The sequence below is a fragment of the Gigantopelta aegis genome, chromosome 1 (assembly GCF_016097555.1).
Source record: "Gigantopelta aegis isolate Gae_Host chromosome 1, Gae_host_genome, whole genome shotgun sequence".
Lineage (NCBI taxonomy): Eukaryota > Metazoa > Mollusca > Gastropoda > Neomphalida > Peltospiridae > Gigantopelta > Gigantopelta aegis.
The window spans coordinates 10074217-10090036 of NC_054699.1; the positions used below are offsets into that span (position 1 = coordinate 10074217).

The window sequence follows — 15820 nt, forward strand, 5'->3', positions numbered from 1 at the left end:
CTTTTATCCCCCACCATCTGTACCCCCATAACAATTGTCAAAAGACAGTGTGGGTGGCCCCACCAATGTGGGTTCCCCCTCACAATATAAAATCCTGACTACCCCAATGTGCGTGGGTGAATTGATGCGCATATTATATGGCACACTATTTTATGCGAAACTTGGTTCTGTTCGCGTGTAGGTTACCCTTATTTTAATTCACGTGAACCACCAGTTCTTTTCTTACTTTTGTTACTTTTATTACAGAAACTGTTCTAAAATAAAATTCAATAAAATAGTTTAATGTTATATTTTATTTTACTTAAACATACAATAACAGAGCTATGACAATACTATCGTTAAAATGTAAGTATAATGCAAGTTTGAGTTAAATTACTAGGTTATGGAATTATAATTCATGTAAAATCATATGAACCAGTTTGCGGTTAACTAAGATTTTCAAATATATCCTGCATTATACCGGTTATTACAAAATATGTCGTAATATGTTAACTTTATCAGCAATGAAAATTACTTTAGTGCAGCAGAACCTTACGTAACTAAGATTTTAAACAGTATTATGTCCTAGTTTTATTGTAAATTTCATTTAAGTTATCTGAGCATGCTGTTGAGCCATTTATATTATTATGGACATTTTAAATTTAGTGCACTTGACTATTTAATATTCATATCATTAATATTGTACTTTTTAAATGTAATTTAATAAAATAATGTTAAATAATTATGTCAAAATAATAAATTCTCCCTAAACCGGAAATAAAAATGGTAACTTCCGGTTGGAAAACCCGCCAGTTGAATTGTCTAACGACCGTAACTTAAATTAAAGACCATGGCTGTAGCAGCTGAAGACCCAAGAAGTTCTTTAGAAGATTGCACGTGCCCAATATGCATAAGTATCATGATTTTCCCCGTAACAATGCCGTGTACCCATGAACTGTGTATGCCATGTTTTAAGCATAATGTCGAAGAGTCGAGTTTGCTGTGTCCCCTTTGTCGACGAAGAATATCTACCTGGACGCGACTTGCGTCAAGAACAAATACCTTGGTTAATGAATCCAGGTGGAAACAGATTCGCGAATTGTTTCCAGAGAGAGTGCAGAGACGACTGGATGGCAAGGACGAAGACGCCAATGAAGAGAGTAAGTTCTGTTAAAATAAAAACCAAAAATGCACTGCAGCATAATTCATATTAATTGGTAATCAAAAACTGCCCTATTATTTTTTGGGAATTAAAAAATGGAACTGCTTAATCTTGATCATTGACATGACAACACATTTTTTTGGGTAGGACTTTCTTTTGGCACTGTCATGTATATTAAAGGACATTATAAATACTTAACATAAATAGAGTTAGGGTTAGGTTTTTGTGAGAGTGCCAGTGCCAAAGGAAAGTCCTTCCGCACAGTACAATGCAGGGTTGAAAATAGCAGTTGACATGCCTGTAGCAACCTTTATTGGTTACACTGATAGACCATCGCTTTAGAAAGATCTATTTTAGTATTTAAATTTCCTACACTAACTGTTTATCCTGAAAGCACAAAGTAATAACACCAAATGGATTTTTAAAAACATTTAAATTAATGTGGAGTGCCATCTGTTGAGTACTGGATGTTTGGAAAATCTTGTAATTGACACTGTTAATTAGGTTCAAAACATGCCAGAGCTGGGTCACAGTCTATCAAGTATTGTACACATACACAGTGTTCTTGCTGGGTGAAAATTAAAGGAGGGTGGCCGCTCAGCACCACACCCTTCAAAAAAAGAAGCAAAAAAAACACATACAAAAAGAAAGGGAGGGGGGGGGGGGGGAGTAGTTTGGTTACCATATTGTTGTGTGTTGGTAGACTTTGTGAAAAGACATACTCCTTATTTTGCCTACAAAAAAGTGCGAAAAGGTTTATAAATACGAAATACAAGTAGACTCGTCTTTTAATTGAACCGAAGATGATATCGGTCTGACATTCACGGGCAGTTCCGGTTTTGCTGGACCGATCAAAGTTTTAATATTATTTTTAATAAATCTTTCAAGATATACGAAAAACAATAAAGATGTTTGTAAAGTGATCTCCTAATGTCGGATACATTTTTGTTATCTTCATCGAATGAATCGATCGCTGTGATAAAATATTATCGCCAGCTGATAACTAATATTTGTGAGTTTTAGTGTATATTATAAATACAGTGTGTTTTAACCAAAATATGGGTATGTTTGGTTGGTATATTTTTGACCAAAAAGTGAGTGTGTTTTGACCAAAATCGGATACTTACGGTTTGGATACATTTTGACCAGCTCCCTTTGTAAGTCATATTTTACACAGCTGTGAATAAGGGATACATTTTTTCATAATAAATGGTTGATTTCTTGATGTAAAACTTTTGTCAATATTTCTTGATATATCAACAATTGTATTAATTTTAATAATGTTAGTCTTGATAATTGCAGCTGTTTACCTAATGTTAACAAATGTCTACTTGCAGCGTTTCATCACCCACCAGTTCACCTAGCCGCCCCCGGTGAAATAAGGAAGGAATATGAAGAGGAACTCCATAAGGTATTCATTGTAATTATATGTATTAATACAGTGTCTTTTCTCGTATTGCTGTCGGTGAGCCTATTTGGCTATTTCTCGTTTTACCCAATGCACCATGACTGGTATATCAAAGACCGTGGGATGGTGCATATCAAAGATCCCTTCCTACTAATGGAAAAATGTAGCGGGTTTCCTCTCTAAGACTATATGTCAATACAGTCAAATCCACTTAATTGGATGTCGGATTATTGTATATTTCGGATATTTGAATATGTTTGTCCTGCACGGAACCATTTGCCATTATGACAATACAAAATCCAACGGTTAATTGGATGTGTTTTTTAACGTGTTTTCGGAACAAATATAAATTATCCTTGCCGAATCTTAAATTGCATGTAAAACTAGGAAAGTTTGTTAACAACTTGATGTGTTTTTTGTAAAATTTATGATCGTACGTAATACCATACTATCGTACATGCAGAAATGAATACTTGTAATTTATTTAATTTCATTGAAAAAAAAGAGAAAAGACTTACAACAAACTTGATTTTTCTTGTTTCTTAAATTATTTCGGATGACTAATTATTAATCAATACATTTACTAATTACATCGTAATTATCCATGAACTCTGAGATTCATCTCAAATGTGACCCAATGGCCGAGACAATGCAGGACAATCAAGGATCAAAGTAGGTCATTCCCACCTTGTTGGCGGCGATGTGCGTTTCGTAAGCAGGCATCCCTTAATCTCATGTCGGCCACGTTTTTGAAGCAGTATGTTTAATCCATAAATAAACACTTGTAAGATATTTTTCTCTATGAATTGGCGGAACAGTAACAACTAAAGCTGTTTGCTACTAGTGTTATTTTTTAGCGGGATCTTTTGATCACGTGATTTTCCTCTGCAGCTCACAATGTGAGGCCCCATTTGAGGTAATCGATTATGGTGATTACTGTTTAAATTGTTAAATGTCGACAAAAGGTAAGTTGTAGGAGATTTTCTTGGCAAGTTGGATCATCATCTTTTGGCTATAAATATTGACAAGAACTTTTTTTTCTTCACAATGTCAACATGGCAAGTAAACGGAAACGAAAGGTCTATTTGGCTCAGAAATACGACGAGATATGTGCCCAGATCTCACCAATGCTAACCCAGAATGAAAAAGACAGAGAACGGGAAAAGCAGCCAATGTGGAGAAGGCCTTATCAGAATGGTTTTCTGTCGCCAAACAAAAAGACATTCCAAATCGGGCCCAATATTAGCGTTTGTGTTTGTGTTTTTCCTTCTGTAAAAATTGAATAACGGCCTTTCACTTATTTGACTTTGGCCAGTCTAGTTACCTGTCAAATCAGTTACAAATGCACACAGATAATAGTCAGATAGATTTCCTGGTAAAATACAGAACATGGAAATGACTACTTATTCAAGATTATATGGGTGGGTGGTGGGGGTGGGGTCTTGTTGCATTTGATTTACAAATGTACAAAGAAGTTAATAACGGCCGTTTAATTATCAAGAAGTTAATAACGGTCTTTTAATTATTTGACTGTGGCCAGTCTAATTGAGCTTCCGGTGGTTTTTTATCTGGGTCATTAGATGTTTAGTCACTTCTACTTCTAGGCATACAAACAGCATTAACTGTTGCTTCTTGTATTTATCAAGTTTATAGACAAGTTTATAGACAAAACTAGAGTCACAATATGGAACTTGGAATCGATATTTTATTAACACAAAATACTTACCGGTTTCTGACGAAAATTCCACATGTCATGAGGCCCAAATTGGGAGAATCGTAATTAGGGTTTGCATAAATCAACAAGAGGTCTTAATTGGGTATATCGTATATCGAAATTGTACCTTCGGTTTATTGAATATGTCGCTTATTTGAATATAATTTTGTTGCACGAGGCACATCCAAATAAGCGGATTTGACTGTATTACCAAATGTTTGACATCCAATTGCTAATAATTACTAAATCAATGTGCTCTAGTGGTGTTGTTAAACAAAACACACTTTTTTTTGTATCTTAACTACCGTACTACTCATTTATTTAACAACTGGGTATAATACCCCCACACCTGATGCCTATAACAGTGTATATCAACAACTACAGAAATATGGGGGGGGGGGGGGATGTTTGTAGATAGTGATTTATATTTTTTATTATATTACGTGTATATCTCTTTTTTGTAGCTTCGACTACAGCGCCTGGCTGAGCGTCAGAAGGAGGCTGAGGAGAGTGCCAAGCTGATCGCTCGACTGGCACAGGAAGAAGACGACGTCACACTTCAACGCCAGCTCGAATTGGCGAGAACAGTGCAACTAGACGAAGCTGTGGCCCAGGAACTCAATGAGATAATCAATAACGAGGTGACTGACCACAATCTGTCACTCTAGGTGCATGTTATATGCTGCAAAATCACGGCTCAAACGTAATGGCAGCACCAGCGACAATTTGCTGTTACTGCGATATGAATTGCTGTATGTCCGATACAAGCAAATTAGAGGGCAAGGTTATTTGGCCTAGAGTAATGGAGATTGTTTTTTTTTTGCGCATTAAGGCCAGAAAGCAGGACAACAAAGCAAACATCAACAAATGTCTAAATATAACACAACAGCCGACATTAAAAATAAATAACGGGGCTAGCTTTGGCAATCGCCAAATTTGCCAATTGAAAATTTGAAAAATAGTTGGGCGAATTTTCATTAAATCTTGGTGACATAATTTCATGTAATAGTTGACATTTTGTTAAAAAAAACCCCACCTGTATTTCTGCAAGTTTTGAAATTTAATAGATAATTCGACGCCGTTTTCTGCTCACCCAGAGCTAGCCCTGAATATAAGTATAAATGGTTTCATGTTTTCTTTTTAAAAAAAACCCCCACTTTCACAGGAGTTACGTTTGAGTATGATAACCAGCTAGTAGCATGCAAAATAAGGCACAGCCAGTATGGTCGTTAGATTATGTTTAATTTTAAGGGCATTACGGCACTTTGCAGCATGGCCACAGTTAAATTCGAGCCCTGCAGATACTTTATCCACAAACACAATACAGTACAGTGGGAACAGTACTATGAATGAATAACAAAGTATCGGTGCATCAGTGAAGGGATTTGTATAGTAGTAATAATGGAAATACAAATGTGTCGTAACCTTATAGGTTACCGGGCCTGGTGCTTATAAAACTTAGTCTAGACTTGAGACTCTAATAGAGTCTGAGACACTAATGTCACGACAACACCATACAAATTGTATGTGTGTGATGTCATTTGAGATTGAGTCTGGACTCTATAAAAGTTTTATAAGCACGGGCCCTGGTCTGTATCTTGTGGTAACCTGTACATAGGTCAGGCCCTAATCTAGAATTGAAAAAGTAGGAGAAGTAAGTTCTCCCATTCCAGAAGAAAGTGGAGAAGTTTGATAAAAATGGGCAAAGTGAACATTTATCAGTACATTTCGTAACGTTTCGCCAGTTTCCATGTTCAAATTCCAAATTTTACACTGTTCTAATCGTAATATTTCAATATAAAATACTACTTCCTATAATAAAATTTAAACAAAACAGTTGTATGTTTCATTATAAACATGATATTAAGTAGTTGATAATGTATCGTTATGTTAAATGGAAGTATTAATTAGTATTTTCTGGTATTACTGAAATAGATGTGGCTGAGGATTAACAATACTAGCCCGTTTTACATGTGTACCTGAAGAATATCAACATTAGACTACGACATGCATTTAATCTCTTCACAACAGAAACTGGCATCAGTATTAACATATTTTGTTTGAATTTTGATAATAAATTGAACACGGTAAAACATTATTTCATCAAACATTATTTCATCAAATCAATCATACATTACAGTGCGCATGCACAGAAACCACTTCCTATTAATAGGCCGGTTCACGATTATTCAAGGATACAGTCTGGCACCAAAGTAAAAACACTGGTTGACGTAAGGTGACGAGGTACCATATATGTTAAATACTAAATTTAGCTGTAGTTTAAAAAATGTGGTGAGGTGTCTTTAAACAACTAGTTCTTTTCTTTATTTTATGTTTCGGTAATATAAAAGGTTTTGCAAGCCAAATTGTTACAAATGCTTTTGGCATAATCCCACAGTGGGAAGCTGAAAGGACACTAACCTGACTTCTCTCCCCGGGCCTAGTAACCACTAACAAGGAACTGTTAACCTGTTCCTAACTTTTGCTGACCGTGCTGTTAAGGGGAGCTATCACTCTCCCCTGAGACTAGTCCAAGTAGAGTAATTTTTAGCTCCCCTTAGCACGTGAATTTATATGGTATCAATATGATAATATCCTAAATGGCTCCCTATAATCTTGTCAGGGGAGCAATAAATCACTGGCCTCAACTTTTTTTTTCATGGAGAGATCTGCTTTTCTAGCCTTAGTTAATAAAAGAAATTAATTTATTTATGGTTTAGGTATTTCAAGTTATCTATTAATGATGAAGGCTGATGGAGTGCTCTCCCATAAATTACAATTGTTGCACTAGACAAAAATAACCAACACATGTTAAATAAAGTTTACAAGTACTTTTTTTTAATTATTTTTTTTAATCAAAGATATAATAAAACAGAGATAAGTGATTAATTACTTCCTTAACTTAGATTTTGGGTCCATATTACTATATATATCATGGGAATTTCAAATGGATTATGGAAAATCTTTTTTTTTTATTTTTTTTTTTACCAATTTAAAATAATCTAAGAATAGATATAGAATTAAAAGAAAGAAAACTAAAAGGTAATGGGAAGTAACTTTAAAATGTGAAATTTGGTTGCTAAAGTGTAGGAACCCTGTAGAATTTTAAGATGCATCAAAAGTAATAAATGTAGTGTTATATAAATTTTTGCGAGCAGTAGACGTGTATAGGTTTCAAAACAGTATATAGACACAGCTAACAGACTGACTTTGTGTTTTCTAGAATGCGCCAAGCACATCTACAGAAACTCTGAGATTTACTGGAAGTTCGTCTAGTGCAAGCACATCAAGCAGTCTCAGCGATCGCAGCACCTTGGTGGCGTTCTTCAGTCCCAAGGTCATGAAGGCGAAGGATCCATACCCATACAGCTGTATTTCGCCAGCAGACAAAGAGAAGGAAGACAAATCTGACGGGCTTGGGTCTGTGGTGGACACCGCTTCAGGCAGAGGTTCTGCGAGTGCCAGGGAAGATTTCAGACTGTTTGACACGTCTGACCACACATACTGTCCACCGTCGCACTCAAACAAACCGAGCACAGTGGGACGGCCACCGAGTAGAGAGGGAGAGGGAGAAGGTTCCAGCACAGAGCAAATATCTTCCAGCACGAGTCAGAGACCTTTATGCAGAGAGCAAAGACCTCCAAGCAGAGAGCAGAGACCTTTAAGCAGAGAGCAGAGACCTCCAAGCAGAGAACAAAGACCTTCAAGCAGAGAACAAAGACCTTCAAGCAGGGAACAAAGACCTCCAAGCAGAGAGCAGAGACCTTTAAGCAGAGAGCAGAGACTTTCTAGTAGAGAACAAAGACCTCCAAGCAGAGAGCAGAGACCTCCCAACACAGGTCAGAAGTCTGCCAGCACAGTGAAGAGACCACCGAGCAAAGAGCGAAGCCCTCCCCACAAAGCTAAAGAACCTTTGAGCACAGATATCATTGCATTGTTGTCGCCGCCGCCGGTTGACAGAAGAGAGAAACGGGACGACGCTGAGAGGAGTGCCAGCACCACGAGCAGTAACGACAGCATCAACAACGAGCTGTCTCACTTCAAACCCATAACCGCTTGTCCCCGAACTCCGCCGCGGAAACTTGCAAATGGCGTTCTGGTCGATCCACCAGTCGTTCGAACGACTCCTCGGAACCTTTCGAGAAACGACTTCAGCCCATTGCACGAGCCGTCGTCATCGTCGTCGGGACTCGACCCAGGGAGCCCGTTCATGCAGCGCCGCTTACTGGAGCTGGCCGAGGAGCGGAAACAGATGGTGAAGGAACGGTCAAAGTCCACGTCCACGGCAGCTGCCATTCCAAGTCGGGTGGACGATATGGATCAGCATTTGGTGGGTTGCTTCTCTGCTGAAGATGTGGATGGACTGGAAAACCTGGTGCGTCGTCCTCTACATAAGCATTTAGACCAGAACAGCGATGCTAACCCTGCGACTAACCCTCCTGCCGTGGAATCGAAAACGAGTCTCTTGATTCCCATGGAGTCTATAATCGAAGACGACGATCTGATAGACGTCCCATCGCTGTTTCCTCGCTTGAAGCCTGAAGAAACAAAAAATCTCTGTAATGAAAAGGAAAATGTTATACAGCCATCTTCAAGTGGAGCGTCGTCGACTGAACGGTCAAAACTGCAAGGCAGTAAGTCGTCGAAAAATACAACAAATAAAAATAGAGAGCCCAAAAGCAGAAAGAAAACTTTGACTTCTCCTCAGAGATCCATCAAAGACTGGCTAATTAACAGTGAGAAACGTTCTGAGGGTGCATGTATATCCCCAGACTTATTCCCGAATGATTCAAATTCGTCTGCGAATTTTGAGCCCGTAAGTAAGGCAGATGACTCTCTGGTGTCAGAGTCTTCTAAGCTGGATTCCTACATAGACAGAAATGCAAATGAAAGGTTTAAGAGTAAGCATACGAGGTATATACAGCTGGATGAAGATTCTAATGACTCTGATTGTGAAGTCGTTTTTTCTATAAGGAAAGCAGACTTGCAGGTTGGCAAGAATGATTTGGTGAAAGACAGAGGCAGTCTTGCTGATCACGGTTATCACAAGGATATAACTAGTACAGTAGTTCCTGTTGTTCCTGTTACGAGTATTAGTATCCCTGATCAAGTCGGAACCGATAGTCGAGATATCAGTAAAAGTTGTTCTACCCTCTGTGGAGATATTTCAATGCCATCACATTCCAATAGTAAAAGTCTAGTAACAAGTAAAAAGGATTTGCAGAGTGGTAAGCTCTTTACTGAAGAAGTAAACAGTAGTGGTGGTAAGAACGCCGTTGCAGAGTGTGATAAAAATAAACATCTAAACACATCGGTGTCAAGCAGAGGACGACTGATAAAAAAGAAATCGTATCCGTCTGACGACGAGGATGATAGTTCCGAGGAATTCATTGCAAAGTCGCTGTTGCCAAAGAAAACCGTTCGCTGTAAAATGGGCCAAACCTTGAAGAAGAAGGTTAAATCGGGAGGGAATGAAAACACCGATACACTGACCCACGGCAAAGCCACACGTCACAGCAGCAGTTTGGACTTGGTGTCTCGTTCGACAGGACATGTACCTTGTGTATCATCCTCATCATCAACCACGACGAGGACCGGGAAGGTTCGATCCCATGCAAGCAGTCTCGATTCCAGTGTTGTCCAGTCGGATGCAGATACCAGCTCGAAGATTCAACCCGGGGAAAGGGAAGGAAAGAAAGTTTCGAAGGGGCGATGCAGATCTGGAAGGGACAACTCTGTGGATGCTCCGACAGAGGGCGATGAGAAGAATTACTGCATACAACATGATGTTTCTTCACGTAGTGTTCCGAAGAGCAGAACCAGAGGGGCTGCTGCTTCTAAGCATAGACAAAGATATTATTCTGGACAGGAGACGGCTGAGCGTAAACAAAGCCGTAAAAAACGGAAATTCGTAATTGGTGAGGATGTGGCTGATCCTGTAACACCAGTGAAACCGAAACCAGATTCGGACTCGTTGCAAATCGACAGAGATGAGTGGCAGTGTTCTAGTCCAAAAAAGGGAAAAACAAGTCCGAGGAAAACGTTACGTAGTTTTATCAAATTTTTTGAAGTGCTATCTCCAAAGAAAAGAGCTAGAAAGAAAACTATGCAAACTTCAAATGTGTCTGAATTACCCACTCGAGGGAGAAGAAAAAGAATCCCAAATGATGTGCATATATCAGACTCGTCAGATCCAGAAAAAAGAACATTTGGTGAAAAGAAAAAGACAAAAAGTTATTTTGGGATCTCGGAATCCTTTGTTGCTGAGAAAGGGCATCCGAGGAAGAAATTAAACAGTTGCATTGTTGATGTTCCGCAGTGTTCAAATACGTTAAAAAGAAGAAAGCGTCCAAGGAAAACTTTAGGAAAGACAACTGGTGGTTCAGTGTCAGTAAGAAAAACTATTGGTAGCAAGAAAAACCACTTGGACGTGTGTAAATCTCCCACTCACAGTGAAGTGTCTCAGTCGCTGTCCCAGGAGGACCACGATGGTGTTATTGCGCGTAAACTCCAGAAACAGTTTGACCTCGAAGTCAAGTTGAAGCTGGTAGAGGGTAGATTTAAGGGAACCGACAAACAGTACTACTTCCGTAGAGAACCAAAGTACAGCTGATGTGGCCATACAGCGGGCTGTTTAACCTCTTGAAAGACTGCTGGAAAATGTGATATCTTCTAAATATGCTATTGTATGAAATGATGTGTATAACATTAAACAAGTGAAAGCTGCTACAGGGTAAATTTAAGGGAACCAACAAACGGTACTTGTTCTATAGCAAAACCAAAGAATAGCTTATATGCTCTTTAAACTGAAAAAAAGAGAACCTGCTGGAAAATGTGATATCTGTTAAATCTGTTAAGTGGGAAATGAATGTTTATATCTGATGTTTATACAGTGCACAAATCAGCAATAAAGTCAACTAGTTGCCGGTGGTCGGCTAGATGGTTTTCAGCTTGTAGAACCAATTTTCTGTTGGTCATGTGATCAATTACAGTTAAAGTAGCAGGGCTTGAAATTAACGGGCAGCAGGCAGCAAATGCCTCTCGAAATACGTAATATGCTTTCTAATATAATTGGAATTAATTTCACAAGCACATTTTGCTTTCCATCCTATTTTGACAGCAGTCCTGCTAACAAAAGTTATACACCACAAGTCTAATTAGAAGTTTAATTCTGAGACCCTAACATTTTATTTGCTTCCAGAATAAAATTTGAGAAGCAGACATTACTTCCTATTCCATTCCAAAAAATTTTAAAAATTAATTTCGAGACTTGCAATTGTTGAATAATTTAAACAATTTGGGGTCCTCACAAGTTGCTGTTATGCTAAGGTGTTCAGAATGAGTCAGAAACAACCATGGGTTGTTAATTGACATTGGGTAATGCCAAACATAAGAAACCAACCATGGGTTGTTAGTTGACATTGGGAAATGCCAACCATGGGTTGTTAGTTGACATTGGGTAATGCCAACCATAAGAAATCAACCGTGGGTTTTTAGTTGACATTGAGTAATGCCAACCATGAGTTGTTAGTTGACATTGGGAAATGCCAACCATGGGTTGTTAGTTGACATTGGGTAATGCCAACCATAAGAAACCAACCATGGGTTATTAGTTGATATTGAGTAATGCCAACCATAAGAAACCAACCATGGGTTGTTAGTTGACTTTGTTGTTGGATTGTGTACTGTACATGTATGTGCAATTATTCTTGATTACTGTGAAGCTGCTGTGAAGAAAGTAGCTGCTGTGTATAATGTATGATGTTTTTACATACATTATTAATACAGGTAGTTAAATAGGGACTGAGGGACCATATACAAAGTATGGAAAGGTAGATTTGGGTTAGTTTACATAGGTTGCCATACAAGGTGGGGGGGGGGGGGTAGGTCTGTGAGTAGTGGTGAAGGTAGCCAAATGTGTGTACTTTCTTTGTTTTAATATGGGTTTATTACAACTGACAGTGTTTCTGCCAGAATATGTTTTGGGTATGGCACTATGAAATTGAATATTTATAATGTGTGTGATCAATGTAACCGCAGTCGACGGGGTATGGGGGGCCTCCCCCCAGAAAGAAGATGGGTATGGTTTAGGTTAGGGTTAAGAAAATTATACAGTAATGATAAAAATAATTAATTTTGTTAAAATGTTAAGCTTAAAAAAAAATAGCAAACAATTTGGGTATGGCGCCATACCTGTTTTATCTTCTGGCAGAAACCCTGACTGATTTCATTTGTATTGGCTGAGATATTGGCATCTTTTATTATTGAAATATACTTTGGTAAAACAGTGCTGTCAGTATCAGCATAATAGGTAAAATAAACATTCTTCAGATGATACTAATAGATACTCCATCAGGCTTATGTCTGGTGGGGATGGGATGGTGTGGGTGCATGCTTACCAAATTGTGTTTTATATGGCTTTGGATGTGGTCAAACAGTTGTGTGTGCTTGCATACATGTGTTGTCTGATGTTAGTAAAAGTATTTTTTTTTAGCATAAAGTACTTTGTATGTGGTCCCTAAATGAAAGAATACGTGTATATAAAGACATAAACCTTAGCCTAAATGGAAACGTCTTAATTTGCTAAATCTCATATGCAGTGTTCAAATCAACAATAAAATCAACTACACCTAAGTGGATAGATACATGGTTTTTAGCCTGTATTTCCCTCTCCCTCCCCCAATAGCCTGTGTGTCTGACCAATATAAATGTAAAAAAACTATAAAAAATTGGATGAAGCAACAAATAAGGGGCTCTATGTGTTATTTTGGGGGTAATTACAAACTCCCCCCAATAGCCTGTACCTCCCCTCCCCCCAATAGCCTGTGTGTCTGACCAATAAAAATGTAAAAAAGAAAAAAGAAAAAAAAAGTATTTGGATGAAGCAACAAATAAGGGGCTCTAGGAGTTATTTAGGGGATAATTACAAACATTAAGAAACTAACTGCATGTATGGATGGTTGGTTGACTTTATTGTTGGGTCATGTGTGTGTAGCCATTGCGATGGTATTTTGTGGGGCCGTTTTATATAAGGAACACAAACAACCTTTATGAGCAAATGTCTGAAGATTGCACCAATTTGTCGAGACAAAAAGCTGTATTACTATTAATAAGAACCTATTTTTAATGAATGCTCAGATTGTGTTCTTTATATGACATGGCCCAATAAATTAATACCCTATTTTCATAATGAAGGCTAATGATTTGTTTGTTTTCTTTTTGTCGTGGGTATCACAGGAATATTACAGTAACTACATTTATTTGTTAAGTAGAGCTTTATGACTAAGTAGTGCTTTGTGGCTAAGTATTTTATATATTTTATGAGTATCTAACCACTAACCTCACAGGCAACTGTAACACAGATTAACATACATAAATAAAACTATTGTATAATGGTAAATCAAGATTGGTTTACGCAAGTAAATTTGGTGTGTATTGGTAAATGTTATATAATTTCGACAATATTTGCGTTTTACCCTCTTCATTCATCTCAATTTTATTGCCTTTTAACGTGTATGTATTTATAATAATAATTTCTATCTCTACAATATATTTTTTGTTCAGAATACATGTTAAATGGCTATAAGATTGATATTATGTATGAACAGAGTATAAGCAAAATATTGTGTAAATACTTGCATATAAAATGTACTAACATTCAACGATTTTATTTATGTGTACTAATCAGTGTCAGGTGGCTGTGATTAAACCATGTGTACAGTGCATCACACATTTGTCCTCATTGATTCTGTCATTCTGTCTCTAAGTCTAACTCAATTTTAATGTAGGGCAGGAGGAAGCTGGGTTATGTGATGACTGATGTGTCACAGGATCCAATGCCCTCCAGGGACATTTTTTTTTCTCTTCCCTATCCCAACCAATGGAACGATCCTCTATCAGGGTTCGTATGGGTCATGAAAATCCTGGAATTTGCAGATGTTACTTTCCAGGCCCCAGAATATTAAGGAATTTTTTAGTTTGGTCATGGGGATTTCAAAAAAAGATAGTTTTCAGGCAACATCTGTTAGTGTTGGAAAGTATAATTTTCATGTCCATTATTCGGAATTTCCACCATCAAATTCTCAAGTAGTTTATCACTTGCGGCACTGTACAATATCCATGATATAAATGAATTCTTGGAAGTCCAGTAACTTGATTTGATGAAAATCCAAATCGGTTCTGATGAAATTAAATTACGAAAATGTATTTTCAAATGCCCTCACCCCCCTCTTTTTTTATCTTAATGTATTTGATCATCTTATAAGCTGGTATGATATTTTTGTCTTAAACTTGCACAAAATGAGATTTTTTTTTTGACATATCTGTATATTGTGAAGAGATTTTTTTCTATTCTGATTGCACATGTATGTTATCACCTGTGAATATTTCTTGCAATCTACTACCCAAAACATTGAAAATCTTATTTGGAGGCGAGTGAAGGTGTGTGTACCTTTAATGAGTTTAGACATTGTTGTTTGAAATGGGCACAATCTGATTGAAATGGGCATTATGAATTGTTATATATATATATTTTTAATACAAATATGTATTAAGAAAATGTTTGAAAAAAAAATGAAAGCAAAATTATATTGTTAATTTAGGTAAGATGATATAGTACATGTATTAGAAGAATATTTGGTTCATTTTGGAATGCAAAGCTGGGATTTGAATGTAATATATGTAAAACACAATCTATGCATGATATTTATATTTATTGTTAGGGCATGTTTAATTTGATTTTGTTTTAAATTACCATGGATTTTGGTGTGTTTTAGAAAAATGTGCTGGATAAGCACCTCTTACAATTACTTATAATCTTAAAAGTTGTGCTAGTATCAAAGTTTTATGTTTGTATTTTTATCTTCTGTTTTCACTCTTTTTCTCTCTTTCTTTCTTTTTAATTTTTTTTTTTTTTTACAGAATTATAATTTATCAAACCCAATTAGTTATGAATTTTGTGGACTGCATTTATACAAATGTAGAGTAAGCGTGAAACGCCCTTTAAAACAAACATGTACATGTATCAAAATCTCCTACTTTTAAAATGTGAAACATCACATTCTAAATTAATAATAATAATAAAAACTAGCTAAAAAGAATGTTTTTGATTGTTATTATTTTGAATTAATTGACATTTATCGGTAATTAAATTTTAAAATAAAAATATTTCTTACAAAAACAAGATTTTCAGTGTATTTTATTAGGGGGGGAGGAGAGCAGGATGATAAAAAAAAAGAGAAGGAATTTAAAAAAAGTATGGTTGGTACTTTTCTATAACACAATGTAACAGAAATTTTCAAATTTCTTAGTTATGTCAATTTTTGTGTTGATCAGCACTGATCTTGTAGCAAGGGTCTCTGGTTCGAATCCCCCCAGTGGAGGCTGATATATCTGTTACACTGCTCTAGTGTGTCCTGCTTGTGTGGCTCGTTCACTGTATTATTATTGTGTTATTTACCGAATACTTGTATCACATTCAGATTCTTTTCCCCATTGACAAGAATGTGCAATAAATCTGTATATCCTCACAAATTTTAAACCCCACCTCTCACAAAAC

General features: G+C 36.9%; 1 protein-coding gene across 1 annotated transcript; it reads left to right on the forward strand.

Moving 5' to 3' along the window:
* The first annotated feature begins 785 nt into the window (after window positions 1-785).
* On the forward strand, window positions 786-15362 carry LOC121370553 (microtubule-associated protein futsch-like). The gene is made up of 4 exons (XM_041495861.1): window positions 786-1139; window positions 2479-2552; window positions 4728-4904; window positions 7487-15362. The coding sequence occupies exons 1-4, from the start codon at window positions 830-832 to the stop codon at window positions 10874-10876; spliced, it is 3951 nt and encodes a 1316-aa protein (XP_041351795.1). The 5' UTR covers window positions 786-829; the 3' UTR covers window positions 10877-15362.
* Window positions 15363-15820: the final 458 nt, after the last annotated feature.

Excerpts from the sequence above, each read along its gene's own strand:
- LOC121370553 (XM_041495861.1), top strand. The coding sequence starts at position 830 with ATGGCTGTAGCAGCTGAAGACCCAAGAAGTTCTTTAGAAGATTGCACG. Across the intron at positions 1,140-2,478 it reads CGAAGACGCCAATGAAGAGA|CGTTTCATCACCCACCAGTT; the intron begins GTAAGTTCTGTT and ends GTCTACTTGCAG. Across the intron at positions 4,905-7,486 it reads ATGAGATAATCAATAACGAG|AATGCGCCAAGCACATCTAC; the intron begins GTGACTGACCAC and ends TGTGTTTTCTAG.